At 57.4% G+C, this 18,104-nt stretch overlaps 2 protein-coding genes across 2 annotated transcripts in view; one reads left to right on the top strand and one right to left on the bottom strand.

The window, feature by feature from the left end:
- The first annotated feature begins 125 nt into the window (after positions 1-125).
- On the top strand, positions 126-5,571 carry LOC128814557 (aryl-hydrocarbon-interacting protein-like 1). Its single transcript, XM_053990500.1, has 7 exons — positions 126-287; positions 901-1,080; positions 1,264-1,452; positions 1,527-1,703; positions 1,829-1,970; positions 2,332-2,576; positions 5,437-5,571. Exons 1-7 carry the CDS (start codon positions 192-194, stop codon positions 5,569-5,571), a joined length of 1,164 nt encoding a protein of 387 aa, XP_053846475.1. The 5' UTR covers positions 126-191.
- The window catches only part of DRP2 (dystrophin related protein 2), a 39,434-nt gene continuing 26,054 nt past the window's right edge, over positions 4,725-18,104 (bottom strand). The window contains exons 11-26 of the mRNA XM_053990062.1: positions 17,041-17,101; positions 16,564-16,625; positions 15,567-15,641; positions 13,445-13,646; positions 13,147-13,232; positions 12,310-12,467; positions 12,010-12,176; positions 11,582-11,693; positions 10,398-10,534; positions 10,082-10,147; positions 9,334-9,399; positions 8,921-9,064; positions 8,058-8,295; positions 7,801-7,921; positions 7,560-7,646; positions 4,725-6,780 (exon numbers count right to left, since the gene is read on the bottom strand). Of these exons, the coding sequence (XP_053846037.1) occupies positions 6,761-6,780; positions 7,560-7,646; positions 7,801-7,921; positions 8,058-8,295; positions 8,921-9,064; positions 9,334-9,399; positions 10,082-10,147; positions 10,398-10,534; positions 11,582-11,693; positions 12,010-12,176; positions 12,310-12,467; positions 13,147-13,232; positions 13,445-13,646; positions 15,567-15,641; positions 16,564-16,625; positions 17,041-17,101 (1,802 nt within the window). The 3' untranslated portion in view covers positions 4,725-6,760. The remainder of the gene's footprint in view (positions 6,781-7,559; positions 7,647-7,800; positions 7,922-8,057; positions 8,296-8,920; positions 9,065-9,333; positions 9,400-10,081; positions 10,148-10,397; positions 10,535-11,581; positions 11,694-12,009; positions 12,177-12,309; positions 12,468-13,146; positions 13,233-13,444; positions 13,647-15,566; positions 15,642-16,563; positions 16,626-17,040; positions 17,102-18,104) is intronic.

Genomic DNA, 18,104 nt, shown 5'->3' with positions numbered 1-18,104 from the left:
GAGAGAACACCCCTCTCACAACCCAAGAGCAGGGGAAGAAGGCTCTGCCCCCAGCACAGAAAGGAAAAGGTCAGCAGGAGCCCTGGAAGATGATGTGTATGTCCACATAGCCAAGAAAGAGTCACCTAAGGAAGACGTGGAGCTCTAGAAGGGCCAGAGCGTGCTGGGGTGCGTGTGATCTGTGAGCTGCCATGGAAGAAACCTACCTGCTGAATGTGGAAGGGGTCAAAAAGAAGATTCTGCATGGAGGCCGAGGGGAGCTGCCAAAGTTGCAGGATGGGAGCAAGGTAAATTGTCTGGGTTTTTCCTCCAGAGCCCTGGGAGAGGGAGTGGGTCTGACATCCCTGCCCATTAGGGTTCACAAGCCCAGTTCCAGGTCTGGGGAAGAGTGGGAGCCCTCACAACAGGGGTGCAGGAGGGGCTGCTTTGGGCACATTTCTCACAGTGACAGCTGGCAGTGCCCATGGCCTCACCTTGTACTGGGCCTGTGACACCTCCTCCCCCTGGCACTCTTAGAGCTCAGCAGCCCTGGTGGGTTGCTGAAATCTGCCTTTCCTGCTATGTGCCAAGCAGGAGTGAGATGTGCCAGTGGGTTGTTCCTGGGAGATTCCCCAGCCTCTGATCACTGTGGGTTCCACCAGGTCCTGGAGCACTCTGTGAGAGCGCTCTCTGCATGGGGTTATAAAGGGGGACCCACAGGGAGAAGCGAGTGTAGCATGTCGGATGTTAAGACATTCAACCGTCTGCTTGCTGTCTCAAGTGGGCAAGAGGCACAATCTCCTGCTGTGGAGGGAGAGCTGCCAGTCAGATCACACCGTGCTGGGAGCAGGCTTGACCCCACAGCTGAGGTCACGGCGGCTGCCAAGGGGAGTCTCACCACTGGGCTCTCTCTGGGGCCAGTTCACCTTCCACTTCCAGACGCTGAAGGATGACTTTGAGCGGACGGTGATCGATGACAGCCGGGAAGCTGGCATGCCCATGGAGATCATCGTGGGCAAGATGTTCAAGCTGGAGATCTGGGAGACACTGCTCAGCTCCATGAGGATTGGGGAGGTGGCAGAGTTCTGGTGCGACGCCATTGTGAGTGAGGGGCCCAGAGATGCCCACTTCCCTCCTTCCTGCAGAGCCGGGACACAGGACCGTGCATCCCAGCCTTGTCTGGTGCAAACACAGGGTGTCACTTGGCCTCAGCACCGAGGGGCTGCCCCAGACAAGGGGGTGCAGCCCCCCCCAGAGCTGAGCGGGGTGCTCCCCTCCTTGCAGCACACAGGCATGTATGCCCTGGTCTCCAGGGGCATGCGGAGGATCGCGGAGGGACGGGACCCCCTGGAAGGCCAGAAGCACCGCTGTGGCATGGGCAACATGTTTGACTACCACAGCACGGGCTACGATGACCTGGACGAGCTGCAGCGGACGCCGCAACCTCTCATCTTCATCATGGAGCTGTTCCGGGTAAGGGCGATGGTGGGGTGGTGGGGATGGCTGCCAGAGCGGGAACAGCCGCTCAGCTCCTCCTGCACGGGCAGGTGGAGGATCCCTCAGCGTACAAACGTGACACCTGGGCCATGAGCAAGGAGGAGAAGCTGGCAGCAGTGCCCGTGCTGCACAGCGAGGGCAACCGCCTCGTCCTGCGCAGGGAGTTCGCACAGGCGGCCGCCAAGTACCAGGAGGCTGTCATCTGCCTCAGGAACCTCCAGGCCAAGGTGAGCAGGACCAACACCTCCCCATCCCCACCTGGGCCACGCCTCAAAGCGCACACCTGTGTGCCTGGGGTGCCTGGGAGGAGATGGACACAGCCACGAGCTGCCCTGGGTTGCTTGCGGGGCAGGAGAAGCCATGGGAGGATGACTGGCTGAAGCTGGAGAGCCTGGTCACGCCGCTGGTGCTCAACTACTGCCAGTGCCAGCTGGAGCTCGGCGAGTACTACGAGGTGCTGGAGCACACCACGGAGCTTCTCCAGAAGCACAACGGTACCTGTGCCCTGCATCCCACCCCCGCTGCGCCCACGGCTCCCAGGGACTCCGTGCTCCAAATCCCTCACCCGTGCCAACGCTCATCCTGTGTCCCTCTGCCTGTGACAGCGCCTGTGTCATCTGGATCCCCGTGTCCCAGTTTGCCCCCACCCACCACACCATCCTTCCCCTTCCCACGACGCTCGTGCACTCGCTGTGCCCTGCTGCCCGCAGTGGCAGCGCATGGCCCACATCTCCCTGGCCTCCCTACTGGTGCATCCACCCCACATGTGCTTCACGGCCCCTGTGCGTCTCCAGCTCCCGTGGCCGGTGGCCCTGAGCTGCAGGACCCCCACTGAGGGCTCTTCTCTCCTGGCAGACAATGCCAAGGCCTATTTCAAGCGGGCAAAGGCCCACGCTGCTGTCTGGAACGAGAGGGAGGCACGGGAGGACTTCCAGCGCGTGGCTCACCTCGACCCCTCCATGGCGGCCGCGGTGAAGAAGGAGCTGAAGCAGCTGGGGGAGAGGATGAGGAAGAAGCACGTGGAGGATCGGAAACGCTACCAGGGCCTCTTCCAGTCGTCCCAGGGTCTGAAGGGCCGTGAGGGGCGGGAGAGCAGGGAGGTGGGTGATGGGGCACCTCAGGGTGAGGCTGGGGTCCAGGAGAGCCCTGGGCAGGGGGAGCAGGGTGCTGAGACCGAAGCAACAGAACAGACCAGGGCTCCCCAGGCACAACAAGGGACCCCCAGGGCTGGGGGTGAAGAGGCAGCACCAGGAGGAGAAGAAGCCCGGGGAGAGCCTGTGGGAGAAGAGGTGGAGGGGAGGGATCGGACAGCAGTGGGGAAAGAAGAAAACCTGGGCACCTGCGGGGCAAAGCCAGAGAGCCTGGGAACAGAGCAGGAAGATGAGAAAAAGGAGGAGAGGGAAGAGGAAGAAGAGGAGGGCAAAGAGGAGAAGAAAGAGGAAGAAAAAGAGGAGAGCAAGGAGGTACAGCTAGAGAGGGGGGCAGAGGAAGAAGATGGAAAATTGGAGGAGGAGAAGGAGGAAGTAGACAAGGAAGAAAAGCAAGACAAAGTGGAGCGGGAAGAGAAGGTGGAGAGGAGAGCAGAGAAAGAAGATGAGAAATTAAAAGAGAGTGAAAAAGTAGAGAAGGAAGAAGAAAACGAAGGAAAAGAGAGGGAGGAAGAGGCAGTAGTGAAAGTGGAGAAGGACAAAGAGAAAGAGTGTCTACTAGCAAAAATGGAACAGCCCAAAGCAGGACAGTGTGGGACAATAGGGGAGACAAAGGCAGCAGGGCTACTGCAGGGGTTGGAGCAAGGAGCCAGCAGAGCAGAGGGAGCTGGCATGGGGAGTGAGACCCAGGCTCAGCCAAGGAGAGCCCCACATTTGGGGCCTCCCAGCGAGGGGCTGGGTCCAGCTGAGGGGCCCCCAGGGCTGGAGGATAAAACATCTGGGGAGGCTCTGGAAGAGGTGAGCTGCAGGGAGCAGGGAGCAGTCAGGGGACAGGAAAATGCTGGGGAAGGCAACATCTCCCCAGAGAGCTTCATCCCTGGGGAAGATGAGGAGCTGGGTGAAGGGGCAAAGATACCCCCATGCCCCATAGCAGCCGGAGCAGGGGGTGCTGCACCCCTGGAGCAGTGCAGCAAAGAGCAGGACCGTGACCAGCCCTGAGCAGGGTCAGTTCTTCCCCTGCTTGGGAGAACAGCTGCCAGGCCACCGACAAAGAGGCACAGCATGGGCAGCAGGGCTCCTGTACCCGGAGAGGGAGCCCCGGGCTGGGGACTGGCCCAGCCGTGACACGGGACAATGCTGTCCTCACCCTGCCACCGCCGGGCACACCCCTGCCCCGACTCCCCGGCTCCAGCGCCTTTCAGCTGGGTGCCACCGAGCTCTGCTGGCTGAGAAATAAAAGCTCTTCCCTGGCACCGCGGGCTGGATTTGTTCCTGAGCGTGACCAGCTTCCCTGAGCACAGCCCACACCTCCTGCCCTGCCCTGGAGCCCGTGGCACAGGGATGGGGCAGCTTGTGCTGCTCGCCAGAGGGGTGGTCAAGGAGGCTGCGTTTCATTCCCTTTAAGCTCCTGAATTTCTCCTGCGTGAGTGTCCCCACGCCTCCCTGCAGTGGCACTGTCAGGCCTTTTCCCAGCACTGCCAGCCCTGCCAGGCAGCGGTGAGAGCAGGTCCAGCCCAAAAACTGTCTGTCCTGGGCAGGCTTCACCATCAGCCAAGTCTGGGCAGGGGAGAGAGCCCGAGAGCCCCTGGCCTTACCCTGAACTATTCTTCTCTAGGGGCTGAATCCCTTATTGTGCCACAGCAAACATTGGCAGCACTTGGGACCGAGGCACCCAGACACCTCTGGGCACTGAAAACTTCATGGGGCTCCAGAGAGAAAGGAGGGAGAGGACTGCCTTGCCTGCCCAGCATCCCACTCTCTGCCTCCTGCCTGGGGCTGAAGGGTTTCCTACAGCCAGAGTTCCTGGGGGAAAGAGGGACTGTCCCTGCAGAGCCCCTGTCCCACCCCTCAGCAGCCACATGGCCTGAACACACCCTGTTGGAAGAGGATGGAGATGGTGGCTGGGGGACACGGCTGTGTCTGGGGATCCTGGGGCTCTGCTCACAGCTTCTGTTCTGCCTCGGGCCGCGTGGACAGCCAGGGTGACAGTGCAGGCTGTGTCCCAGCAGCCCTGCAGGAGCAGTGCCAGCATGGCACAGCAACGGGAGCTGACTCAGCCCAGACGCACGGATAGATGAGGCCAGAGCACTGATCCAGGAATCAGTATAAATACAAATTTATTCTCTTTCCAGAGCAGAGATGCCACAAAAGCAGTGAGGACAGCAGCACCACAGTACATGGTTACCAGAGCATTAGCCAGCCTGCTCCCCTCCCTGACACATCCTGCCTCCCAAGCACAGCCCGAGCACCCAACCTGGCCACCTCTGCTCCCCACACCTAGCACTGGGGCCAACAGCTCTGGTCCCAGAGAATTCTGCCCTTTTTTCTTCCTCCAGTGTCCCCCAAGGCTGGATACTCCTGACCACACCCTCAGGCCAAGCCTCACTCTGCTGCTCCCCACGCTGCTCCCATCCTGCCCCTGGGATAACAGAGGGGTCCAGCTGGGTCTCACAGGCTGGCCCGGGGTCCCTCTCACCCACAGCCTGACACAGCATGCCCAAAGCCACCCTAATTCCGCCACACTGCCCTCCTGCCACTCACCTGGCCAGCACGGGGGACAGCGAGGACAGCCACCCACGCTGCTGCCAGCAGACACTGGAGCACCACATGCTCAATAGCCCTGGCTGTAAGGCTCACACCACCTCGTCCTTGGGGTGGGCACTGCTCCTCACCTCTGCCAACAGCCCTGGCCTCACCCCCTGCCCTGGTCACAACCTCCCCGGACAGTTCAGCACCGTGCCCTGTCCCAGCCAGCAGCAGCAGCCCCGGCTCTGTCCTTGCAAGCCCCGTTAAATCGGATGTTTCACCCCAGTGTGCAGCCCTGCCCTGCCCCGAGCGCTCAAGCCTCTCATCTCTCCACAACCTGTGGCTCCAGAGCACCAGGGCCACGTCAGCCCCTGCTCTGGGCTACCCTGCAGCACCTGACTCTGCCTCTTCCTCGACATAACACAGCACAAGACAGCCAGCCCGAGGGACCCTGCGGACCGGGAGCCACCTCCCCCAGGCTGCCCTGCCCCACAGGACCCGCTCCCAGCGAGGGCCTCCAGCCCCCAGCCCAACGCAAAGCTGGGCACAGCAGCAGGGCAGCTGCTCGCTGGGGGCACAGGGAGGTGCCCTGCCTGTCCTGCTGCCTGCCCACGCTGCCCTGCGCTTGCATCAGGCCAAGGTGGCCTCAGGGCTGGAGCGTGGCTGGAGAAACCCCTCCCTGCAGGAACTGAGGCTCCCCAGGCACGGAGCTGGGTCTGTGCAGGACTCTGCCCTGGCAAAGGCACAGATCCCCAGGAAACCAGGCAGGATGAAGTACTGCTGTGGGTCCAGCCCTCACTGGGCTCCCTCACAGCAGCCCTGCAAGGCAACAGCAGCAACAGGGAAGGTGCTGGTTCCCCTGGGAGCAGGAGTTGGGCTGCTCTGAAAGTGAAGGGCAGCTACACTTAAGGTATTAGAGTTTAATAGAGTGAGTCCATGAGAGTATTTAAGTACTGTATATATATATAATATATAGAAATATATGCAAATTAAACAATAAGGCTCTGTTACAAAGACCCTCTCAATATAAGGCTACTAGCTGGGCTGAAGCTCTAACATGGACTCAATCCCTACTCCATAAACCTCACAGACTCTCTCCTGGTGGTATGTGCCTGGCTGGCTGCAGAGCCTTGGGTGGCAGCGTTCAAACCATAAGGCTGGCAGCTGGTTACTGTCATAAAGAGTTATTTTAAAAATTCTGCGCCTCCAGGAGTGTTTTGGTGCCCATAGACCTGGAGGCTCCTGGGCACGAATGAAGAGCGGGATGCTGAGCTCTGCATCCCCCCGAGGGCTACAGGCAAGGGCAGCAGCCCCTGGGTGCCAGGGGAGACAGGCAGTTTTCATGGCTTCAGTTCTTTCTTCTGAACCATCCCACCCAGGCTGGGACACTGCGGCCCAGTGCCCAAACCAGCCTCCTGGGGAGCCCACGGTCCCACTCCTGCATGACCTATGTTCCCCTGAGATCTTCTGGAGCTGGCAAGCATCCTGCACCACCAGCTCGGAGGGAGACTGTGTGAGGTCTGCTGCAGCACAGGGAGCATGGCAGGGAGAGAGGGGGAGGAAAGCAGCCAGGTAGCTGGTTAGGAAAAGCCTCTGGCTCACAAGAGATGTTAGATAAGGGAGGTCATACCTGAAAGAGAAATAGACAGGTCAGGAAAACAGGACCCAGAGCCACCTGGTTAGAAGGAAGCTGCTGCAGAGCCAGGAGGATCCTGCTCAGGGATGGCAGAAAGTGGGCAAGAGGCTGCATGGGCAGACCACCACCTCATGTTAGTGCTGGCACCGAGCAATGCCTCCCTCTGGCAGCCTGGGCAAGAGAGCAAGTGCTGCTCCTACACTGGAGCACGGAGGGACAGAGCAGAATGACCAAAACCCACTGAGCGAGCGGAGAGCCATCCACATCCCCGTGCCCCAGTCCCCATCCCTGCTGGGAAGAGCTGTCCGTGAGCAGCCAGGAGAGCTTGCACCATTGCTTCCATCTCACCAGGCTACTGGGGCCTCGACCTCTCCTGCAGAGGGGTCTGGACAGGGATGAAGGCAGGAGGGGGCTCAAAGCTCGCTGCAGGTGGTGCTGGCAGGTCTGTCCATCCTCACAGTGGGAGCCCCGTGGGGTGCAGGTCCTGAGCAGGGCAGGAGGCTGCCTTGCAGCTCATCACAGGGATGTTTGGTCTGTGCTCTTGGCAGCTCTGATGGCCTCTCCTTGCAGGTGTGAAGCCTCCTCCTCCTCCTCCTCCTCCGTTCCCAGGCCACGCACCCGTCCCAGCAGCACTGTAGCAGCAAAGCTCTTGGCTGAAGCACTGCAGGTCATCCATCAGCTGTTGCAGGGAAGCTGGGATCGGGGCAGGGCTCTGTGGGGAAAACCTCACCTGAGGGAGCAGTAAGAAGCGAGAGAGGATTTCACTCAAGTACCTCGGGAGGTGGGGAAGGCGCTCCGCAGCTTCTCCATTATGTCTTCCAGGCACATGCTGACTTCCTGGGTTTTGGCTTCCACCTCATCTGCAGTGGCAAGGAGGGCAGGTGGATAGGAAAAGGCTCTCTGGGCATCCACCTGGCTGCCAGCATCTCTGCGGGATGGCAGGGTGCAGGCAGCTCCCTGCAGCACGGGAGCAAGGGAGCAGAGCCAGGAGCTCAGCCCAAGCCCAAATCTCACCTGCAGTTTCAGTGTCAGGGGTGTTGTGCTCTTTCTCCTTTGCCTGGCTGCCTTCTGACTGATGTGGAGATGAAGCCAAGGAGGAGGCTGCTGAACCATTGCCTTCTGACTCTGCTGGAGGCTGGAGCGAGAAGAGTTGTGGTGGGAAGGTTGTCACGACCCTCTGTCCTTGGCCTCCCCTTCTCTGCCCATCCCCTTTGTGCCGCTGCCACAGCTCTGCCGTGGCAAAGCCCACCCCATCCTTGCTGTGAGCGTACCTGCAGCAGCAGCTCCCTCAGCCTGTGCAGCTGTGACTCCAGCTGCTTGTTGTGGTCCTCCAGGATCTGCATCCGCGTCTCCAGGCGGCTCTTGTGCTGCCGCAGGATCCGCGCTTCTGCCAGGAGCTCCTCGTTACGTGGGTCTTGCACCGATTCAGGGGAGCCTGTGGCCAAGGTTGGAGACTCCACTGCCTCATCATGCTGCCATTTCAAACGTCTCAGCTCTCCCTGGAGGATCCTGCAGGACAGCCCAGGTCAGCATCCCCTCAATCCTTCCTAGAGACTGCTGGAAACACCCGGGAGCTGCACACGGGGGGTGGCCCGTGACTCAGACAAAGCTTTGCCATTTGTGAAGCTCAAGGGCCAGGATGCTGCACTGCAGAGAGGCCTGTCTGTGGCTCTACCCCACACAGGGGGTTCACAGATGTGCAACCACTTTCCCAGGAGGCTGAAAACAGGGGCAGGGAAAGCACCACCTCCTCCTGAGCTGGTGTGCCCTGCCTAGAGCCTCACCTGGTCCAGAGCAGCAATAGCACTGCTCATGAGGGGCTCAGGGACAAGGACAGGGTGCCCTGGGCCCACTTCAACCCGTTTGGGGTTCAGGAGGGAACAGACAGGTTCTGTGGGTGTAGGAAGGAATATTTTGGGGAACTGAGTCATCTCCCTTCCTCGGAAAGCACACCCTCACCGAGTTTTAGTGCTCAGCTTAGACACCCTCCAAAACTGCCCTCTCAGCATCTGCAATCCCCACCTCCAGACCCAGCAGCATCCCCTGGTTCCACTCTGAGCTCTACAAGGCTTCTCCAGTCCCTTCCCCCCTCTCAGGCTATAGCCCCCACTTTCAGAGCTGCCCATGTCTCTACCTGTTTTCATCCTCCAAGTGGGCCAGGACTCTCTCCAGCTCTCCCTTGTCATCCATGTTGAGGCCTCCTGGAACCTGCTGGCTGCCCCCAGGCTCTCTGTCCGTGATGGGGCTGGAATGGCGCAGCAGGTACTGGTCCTCATCCCTGTTCCAGCACAGGAGAAACACCTTCATTAGGAAAATCATGGGATTTGTGTGCCCTTGGGGAAGGGCAGCATAGAGGGAGGCAGTTTCATAGGGGAGCTCCTGGCTGCTCCTGGCCTAGAGCTCAGATGTTTGTTGTTGGGGGTGCCCAAGAGCCTCTCACTCAATGGGACTGGGATGGAAAGCATTCCTGTACCCTGGCTAGGCATGGATAGAGCCACAGGAGCCCTGACTCATCAGGAGGTGAGGAAAAGGGAAAGGAGAACTCACAGGCTGTCATCAGGGGACAGGCTGTCACTGAAGAAGGAACAGTTCTGGCTTTCCATCTCTGCAAGCCTGGAGGGAAGAGAAAAAGGTTGAGATATGGTCAGAGACACCCTAAATGTCTGCTCAGCTACTTGCAGCAGGCCCTGTAAGACCCCTCTCTGCAGGGGTTTCCCACCTGGCCTGCACCGATCTGTCCTTCTGCACAGGCTCTAGAGAGTTTTGCCTTTTTAAAAGCCAAAATACACTGCTGCTCTGGGTGTAAGTCTCTAGAATAAAGAGCTGGTGCTGTGCAGTCGGCTCAGCCTCCTCTCTCACAAGGAAAGGAAAGGGATGTAAGAATTCCAGCTCCAGCCTAGGACCTGAGGCTTCCTGTACCCCTTGGGTCCCCAGAGCAAGGGCCCTGCAAACCACAGGGCAGCAGCAGTGGGAAGCTGGCAAACAGCTCTGGTGAGGACACAGAGCAGAACAAGACACTGAGGGATGTGCCTGCTGAGAATCCATCCAGCAGCTCATACTGGCAAGGGCAGGACAGCACCTGGGGGCTCCTGCATCGCCGAGACATCGGCTGTCAAATGCACGGTCTTTGCTGCCAATTTACACAGCCCCAGCCATGTCCCAGGCAGGTTTGCCTGGCTGTGCAGCGTGCTGGGGCAGGTGGAGGGCTGTGTGACCATCTATCTGCCCCAAAGCCCCCCAGCCCCAGCAGGGTGATGCCCCATGCCCCGGCAGGACAGCAGAGCTGTGGTGGTACCTGCTGGCAAAGTGCTCGATCCGGGAGTGTGTGTCGGCATGCGGTAACATCGGCGAGGAGGCTGGGCTGCAAGAAATGCACACCGGTCAGCAGGCTGGACAGAGACTGATCCCACCTGGCTGAGAGGCAGGGACGGGCTGGACAGAGAGACTGAAATCTCCATTCCTTCAAGAACAAGGCGGCATATCACCCCCAGAGCAAGTGCTACTCCAGCCCTCCCCCAGGAGCCCTGTATGAGCTGAGGTGCTCTTTCCATCCACAGAAGCCATGTCTCATTCTGGGCCAAAAGACATCACCCAGGGCACAGCCAACTCACGTCTCAGAGAAGTCGGCCTCGAGCACAGACTGGACGGGCAGGTAACCTCTCTGGGGGTGCTTGCTGAAGTACTGCTTGGACCGAAACTTGTTCTTCAGTGTCGTGGCAAAGTCTCTCATGTTCTCGCTGGATGTGGTCTGCAGAGACACAAATATGACACAGGTGCCTGTTTAATGAGAAGTGGGGGACCACAGCTCAGCGCCCACAATAAGATATCCCCTCAGGCTGGGCATGAGCTCCAAGGGGGAAGAGGCAGATAGAACTGAGGAAGCAAGGAGGGCACACAGCAGATCTGTAAGCCTGTCCTGGGGCTGGCACAGGCCAAGCTGGGCACTGGAGGCCATGCACCCTGCTCACCAGGAGCCCAGATGGCAAGGCAAGATGTTTGCCATCTGCATGGCAGCTGTCTTCTGGTAAGTGGGCAGTTTTCCTTATCTCTTGCACAGCCCATCCTCTCTCAGGGGAGACATCTGCTGATAATGGGCTATTGAATGTCACTGCAGGACTGATAAGAACTGGAACATCCCACTGGGAGATGCTCTGCCCAGAGGGAGGAGCCAAGCATTCCTACCTGGGTATAATCTTGAGTTTCTGGAACACCAGCACGGCTTTTCCTGCACTGGATTTCCCAGAGGAACAGCTGCCTCTTCCACTGGGTCTTCAAAGGAAGATTACACCCTTTCCTACAGGATCACTGCTCCAACAGAAGCACACCTGACACTCCAGGAGGGCTGCAGCCACAATTCCCATTGGACTGTGGCCAACACCCTGACTAACAGGGTGTCAGGCTGTATTCTGACTCTGTCAGTGTTGTTTTGGTTCACTGCATTGTTTATTTTATCTTTTTATTTTGTTCCCTAATAAAGAACTGTTATTCCTGCTCCCATATTTTTTACCTGAGAGCCCCCCTTAATTTCAAATTTATAACAATTTGGAGGGAGGGGGTCTACATTTTTCCATTTCAGGGGAGGCTCCTGCCTTCCTTAGCTGACACCCGTCTTTCCAAACCTAGACACCATGAGCCCCAGAACAGCAGGGACACAGGCAGCCTCCAGCATGCAGGGGGTACAAAACTACACGAGAGATCCACTTCGGGGCTGCACCAGCCTAAACATCACAAGGCTGCTGCCATCAGTGGGCCCTGCTGTGTGCCAGGGCCCTCCCAGCCCAGCCCAGCTCCGTACCGGGGTGTAGTACTCCATGATGGGGTAGTGCAGCTTGTTGCCTTTGCTGGCTCGCCCGGTGAGGAAGCAGGTCTGGCAGATATCCACATTGAACTGCTTCAGGCTCCGATACCTGGAGAGGTCAAGAGGCCATAGGGAAGCATTGGAAGTCACCAAAACACGTGTTTAAAGCCCAAGAAAAGGTCAGTGGGAGGGGACAGAGGTGGCCTGAGTCGCTCTAACACCCCAGTGAACCCACAGTGCTGATGGCTGAAGTCCCCAGGAAAGCACTCTGCTCCTTCCCCTTAGCTGGCACCTGCTCTGCCCTGCCAGGAACACTGCTGGCTGCAGAGCTGCGCGCTCCCCCAGGAGCACAGGGTAACTCAGCTCTGTCCTGCAGCACAGCACACACTGCCCTTGGGGCCAGGGTCCCATATGACAGCCCTTACCTGAATCCCTTGATGGGGCACTGCCGGCAGACGGAGCACTTGGTCTGGTGCTTCACCTGCTCGGCCATGGTCACCCGGTGCAGCACCGCCAGCCACACCATGGACTGTGGCTCCAGGTTGGCCCACTCCAGGAACTGGGATGCCTCAATGGCAGACTTCCCATTACTCTGGGGAGGGAGAGGAAGGGACTGCTCAGAGCTGGGAGGCGGCCACGGTGGGGTGCAGGTCCCCTGCCACCTCGGGAGCCTGTCCCCAGCACGGCTGCTGCAGGCGGGGCGAGGGCCGCGGCCCTGCACTCACAAAGCGGAAGCAGCTGCGGATGCTGGGCTCCACGTTGCTGCCCCCGAACGCTGCCACCTCCCCCAGCTGGCGCGGGACCTGGATGGCCTCGTGGAGCAGGACGCCCAGGTGCCGCTGGTCACACAGGCCCCCGGCGTTTGCCACCTGGCTGAAGAGATCTGGGGGCACACAGACACGCAGCTGATGGCCCAGCGGCAGGCAGGCACCGGGAGCAGGGTGCGGGTCACAGCAGGGACCCCACTGACCGCCTCCAGCACAGAGCTCAAATACGAGGAGAAACCTGAGCTATGATTCAATAACTTCTACCAGTGGCCTTCCAGTTCCTAATAGCCAGTTTAGTGTCTTCTTAAGAGAGGGGTTACCCGCATCATTTGTTAAACAGCCCCAGCTAGTCTGCTCTCTGTGAATCAGCCTAATCCCTTCATTTAACACCTTGGTGCTCCCTGTGCCACACAGCATTCCCCTCCACAATATCCCATGGTTAAAATGCAGCAAGGAAAGCAATTTGCCTGAAACCTACTTCCCCCCAACCATGGTATTTTCCTTCTGGAAAGCATTGGATAACGTTCCTGTGTGCCTTCTCTGCACTGTTCCTTACAGTGCCATGCAAGCAAGATCACTGCAGCACCAGTCAGTCTACAAAAACACCTCCTAATTCCAGTGGTGTAGGCCTAGGGAGGGAGGGAGAGGTGATGATGCAAGCAGCTTAGTCACTGCAGGAAAGCTGTTTCTTTGCTCTTCCCGGGCAAAGAAGGTCTGAGCCAGGAAACAAAACCATTCCTGTTTTCCCGAGGTGAATTCACGCCAGATTCTAGGGGAGGCAGACAAGGGACTCACACTGGAACTTCTCCTTGACCTCTGTCCCGCACAGACACGCAATGCCCGTCTTGAAAGAGAGAGCCCTCATCTTCCCACTGCGGCCACTGCAGGATGAGATAAGCACAGCTTTGCAAATGTTCCAGAGCGGGTTTTTTTTTGGTGGGGGTGGGGGGTCATCGAGGCAAGCACACAGCAGGCAGCCTCCCTCACTAGCAGCCAGACCCTTTGTGCAGCGCTGCCAGCTGGAAGAGCAGCACGGGGGCTTCCTCCCAGGCCTGGCAGCCCCACAGCTCGGGGGACCCTGAGGGAGAGGTACCTGTCAAAGACGTTCAGCAGCCAGTTGAGGCTCATGTCCACGCAGAGGGGCACGTTCACCAGGATGCCCCGCTCCTCCTCCAGCCGCTCGTAGAGGGCGGTCAGGCAGTGGATCACCTCCACCACGTCCATCGCCCGGTCGCTGGGCTGCAGGTCGTGCTCGTTGAAGATTTCCAAAGCCGTGGCCAGGGTGACCATGTCCACTGCACAGAAAGCACAGGCAGAGGCAACAGAGGGAAAGAGGGGAAATGAGAGAGGTGAGAGATGCAGTCCCGCCCTAACCTGGGGCAGTGTTAGTCCCACTGTGTTGGGAAAGATGCTGGAAAGGATGGGTGCAGCTCCTAGAATTTCTCTCCTGCCTGTAAACTTCTCCCAAAATACCACATCTCCACCAGAATGGTGGCACCATTCTCTGTGACCTTCCTTCCTCATTTCTGTGTCCAGCCATGGCCATGAAAATGCTACCCATGGAAGGCTCTGTGCAGAGCCCAGTGCTGGCCTCTCTGCACGTGCCAGATCCCTCTGGGGTTGCTGTGGGGACATGAGGGGGCACAGAGCCCCCCCAGACCCTACAAGCACCTGCCCAGAGATGGATCAGTCCTGTCTCCAGCTCTGGCAGGGTGAGGGAGTTAAGGCACAAACCCAAAGCAGGGCTAGGACAGTGTGAGCTGCCCTGCTTTCAGATTTCTGTGGCTGCAGGTTGTACGTGCTACTGTGTTAGCAACCAGCAATATTTCTTTCCTGAAAGTCTTTCCATCTTTGAGACCTTTTCTATTCACAGTACCCATGGGATTGTGTGCCTTTTCCACACTGTAACTTCACTCTGTGGAAAAATCCCCCCTTCTCCTGTCAAAGCTGCTACACTTGCACTGGGAAGCCCCAGTTTCCATGCCAGGGAGTATCACTCCTGCCCACCCTCGTGTCCACACTGCCCACGGCTGCATATGGCTCTGATCTATCCCTCACTGCCTCTTTCCTACACAGCCACTCCACCAAGCTTCTCATGATGGGAAAGCTGCCTTGGCAATCTCCTTGCCCTTTTCTCAAGAGTATCTTGAATAAAGAGCATTTATCCAAGTCATTTCTGGAGTGGGAAGAAGGTGACAATGCAGCATGTGAGATGCAAGAGATGCACAAGCAGCACACAGGAGAGCTCTCCTTTGCTCTTCCCCTTGTTTCCTCTCCACACCCTGCCTGCTGCTGCACAGACACCTTAACAGGGTGGCAAAAACTTTATTCCATTTGCATTACATCATCCCTGAATGACCCTGTGTACAGGACAGCCTGATCACCACAGTGTGGTGATCCACGCTCCACAGCCAGGGTTCGGCTCCCTTGAGAACCCAAACTCCTTTTACCCTGACTCACTGCCTTCTTCCAGCCCTTTCACAGGATGTCAAGGAGCACAGGTCTGCCTGGGCCCCACTGCTGCCTGCCTCTACCTCCTCCCCTTCATGAGCAATTAATTCAGGAGGAGGATTTCCCTCAGCCTGCTGCTGCTTAATTTTGAAGAGGTGACAGGCTTTGTCAAAAGCTCTGAGCAGCCAAGGATGCTGTATCTATCAAATTCCCACCTGCCTGCTTGCCAGTTCCACCAGAAACTCCTCAGCAGTTTCCAGGGAGTAGCTACCTCTTGGAGAGATGTTTGAACTCCTTTTGGATCATAGTCACCTGGCTATTAATCCTCCAATTTTCACCAAGAGTGCAGAAGTCAGGTTTATTGGCTCCCTTCCTCCTCTTTAAGCAGCGAAGCCCTCTCTGTCCCTGCCAGTGAGGCTGGCTTCATCTCTCAGTTACATCCACACCTTCTCCATGCTCCTTTGGAGCTGCCTGGTGAGCTCCTGCCTGACCCCATAGCTTTGTAACCCTGAGCTGGACCACTTTGTTCTCCTATCCCTTTGGACACCACCTGCCCTCGAGTCATCTCCACCCCAAGCTGTAAAGAAAGGCGTTGACACAGACTGGTGCATTTGTTCAGCTTCCCAGGCTGATCTTCCTGGTTTCTCGCCTCAGCTACCTATCCCCTGGTGCCTCCTGCCTTTGATGTGCTGATAAAAGCTTGTGTTAGTTCAGTGCTGTCGCTGAGGGAGAGCCAGCAGGAGGGAAACCCTTCCCACACTCACATCGAAGGGCTTTTTGCACCCGCCGGAGTTTCATGGCCGTCCGATACGCAGAGAACTTGATGTTGTTCAAGTCCGCTGCAGTGACAGAGGAAAACAAGAATAAAACCACAGCACAACATCCTCATCTCCAGGGCAGGAAGCAGCAGTTGCAGCTCTCAGACCCCAGCAGAGCAGTGCAGGAGAGTGAGGAGCAGAGCCTGGCAGGGGTCACACCTGTGGGAACCCAGGGCAAGGGGAGTATCCCCCTGTCTGCCCTGGGCTGCTCTGACTCCCAGGGAAGCACTGGCTTTGACCCCCGTTCATGGAGAAGGCCTCCTAACCCTCAAGGTAAACCAGAAACCACAAAAGTGTGAAATAGATTGTAGAGATTGTAGAGAGTAGTGTAGTGTGTCACATGGGTGAGAAATTTAGGGTTTAGGATTTTTAGTATGTTATAGATGGGTTCAAGATGGAGGGTACAGGGTGTTGCCTCGAGTTCGTTTCTTCTCTCTTCTTCTTCCTCTTTCTTCTTGGATTTAGGTGGTATCGTGTAATTGGGTGGGAAAATCTGCATTCTGGGTCTTTAGGGGTCACTTATTGGGTTAGAAAGGGAAATAATTTAGGTGTCACTTCTTAATTGGGTAGCTTAGTTTTTGATTAGACATAAAAAGTTTTGTAAGCCATTTTGTTAGCCATTTTTGTGCTGTTTTTCCTGCACGCAGAGTCTGGTGCAGACAGTGCTGAAGTTTTGGGAAGATGACAATAAACAGAAGCTGAAGACCAAAAAAGTCCAATGTGTCCCTTGTTCCTGACACAGAGCTGCTCCAGGAGGGTCTCCCTGCCAGGGGAGCCCCCAGGGAGTTGCCCAACTTGGGGCTCACAAACCCACAACACCTCACTGCTTCGGGGGACCCTGTGCCACAGAGGGGAGCAGGGGGCCTGGGGGAACCTCACATGCACCCCCCATGCTGCAAAAAGGGCACGAGCTACTCAGATGGTTCTGTGACAGCCTCCTTACCCAGCGTCTGGTACAACTCTGTCATCTTTGGGTGGTCCCAGCACGTTGTCTGGGCCTGGTGGCTGGAAGCAAAATAGATGGAGACCAAGAGTCAATTGGGTAATCAAAAGCTGCCGTGAGAGATTAAAAAAGGGGCCTGGCCAGCGCTGGGAGCAAGTGTTTCAGAGTCTGCAGACACTGCTGGATCCCCCTGAGCACACTTCCCAGCCACAGCAGCATAAGGATGCCCACAGCAGGATATTCCCACTTGCTGCCAGCCCCCCCACCCTTCCAGCTGGGGTTTCCCCTCATCTTGGGCATCCCAGCAGGCAGGGAAAGGCTGGATCTGCCAGGCTGAGGAAGATCTGCTTCACTGGAGGTGAGTTCTCACTCTCACATGGCCAGGCTAACAATCCTTCAATCCTCTCCTAACTGGTGCCCGATTCCTGATCCCTCCAGGCCAGAGAAGACCTTGGCTGTGTCTGGGAACACACTCACTTGATGTAGTATGGCACTTTGTTGGGGGAAATGGCTCGCTCCCAGGGGACCTGGACAGAGGCTGCAAGGAGAGAAACACGTGTCAGATCAACACCAAATGCTCCTCTAAGATGCTGCTCTTTCTGATGCCAGCCCTGGCACAGCAGGACTGTGCCAACAGGTGGGTGCCTCTGAAAAGGCTGCATCTTCCCAAATCACCAGCTGGAGGTGTTGGTGCAGGCAAGGGGATGCTGCCTATAAAAAAGACTGGACTGCTGGTCTTGTTAGAGGCTTCTTGCCTCTCGAGCCAGGGGCTTTGTATCTGGTTGAGCTCAGAACTTAGGAAGAGACATTTCCTGATCCTCCTGATGATGCCCAGTGCAACCTTGTGGTGACCAGTGGGCAGGGCTCATAGCAGATGGAATTTGGGCACACAGACACAGCACTGCCTGCTATGACCAGGCTCAGACACCCAAAGCATCTGTGGTTCCCATTGTTCCTGCTCTGTGTGCCAGCTGCAGCACCGTGGGAAGATGAGGATTCATCCCATACCAGCTGCCTGCCACCCTATGTTATACAGAGGATGGAAGCCATGGCATGACCCTCAGTTATTTTCCTTTTTCACAGGTACTGAATCAATTCCAGCAACTGGAAAAATCATTCCTCCTTTGAGATAGGAGCATGCAGTCTGCAGAGAAGCACAGGCCAATGAATCCCACTGACATCTGGAGACTGCAGGGCTCAGCATTTCCAAGGAGGGACCCCAGGCTCTGGAGCACAACCTGCTGCCCAGTCTTTGCAGGCCTGAGAGCTGTCAGCCAACAGCTCTGATCTGTAAAAACGCCACATGAATGAAAACCTCCTGAAAAGGCACATTTTTAGCCTCCAAATAACTAACACAGGAGATGAGGGACTGCCTTTTCCTGCCATCTGTTGTCTTTCTCTGAGGCTGACACAGTCCCAGTGTCTCCTGGGAGCTGCTGCTGTGAGTGTCAGCTCTGTGCTCTGAAGGGAAACCACGCTCGTATCCCACCCTTGGTCCCACAAGGTGAGGCAGCACAATTCCAGCTTTGGAGATGCCTCGT

The sequence above is a fragment of the Vidua macroura genome, chromosome 14 (genome assembly GCF_024509145.1).
Source record: "Vidua macroura isolate BioBank_ID:100142 chromosome 14, ASM2450914v1, whole genome shotgun sequence".
Lineage (NCBI taxonomy): Eukaryota > Metazoa > Chordata > Aves > Passeriformes > Viduidae > Vidua > Vidua macroura.
Note: the sequence above shows the minus strand (reverse complement) of the source record. Positions and strands in the feature narration are given on the sequence as shown.

Excerpts from the sequence above, each read along its gene's own strand:
- LOC128814557 (XM_053990500.1), top strand. The coding sequence starts at position 192 with ATGGAAGAAACCTACCTGCTGAATGTGGAAGGGGTCAAAAAGAAGATT. Across the intron at positions 1,081-1,263 it reads AGTTCTGGTGCGACGCCATT|CACACAGGCATGTATGCCCT; the intron begins GTGAGTGAGGGG and ends CCCTCCTTGCAG. Across the intron at positions 1,704-1,828 it reads TCAGGAACCTCCAGGCCAAG|GAGAAGCCATGGGAGGATGA; the intron begins GTGAGCAGGACC and ends CTTGCGGGGCAG.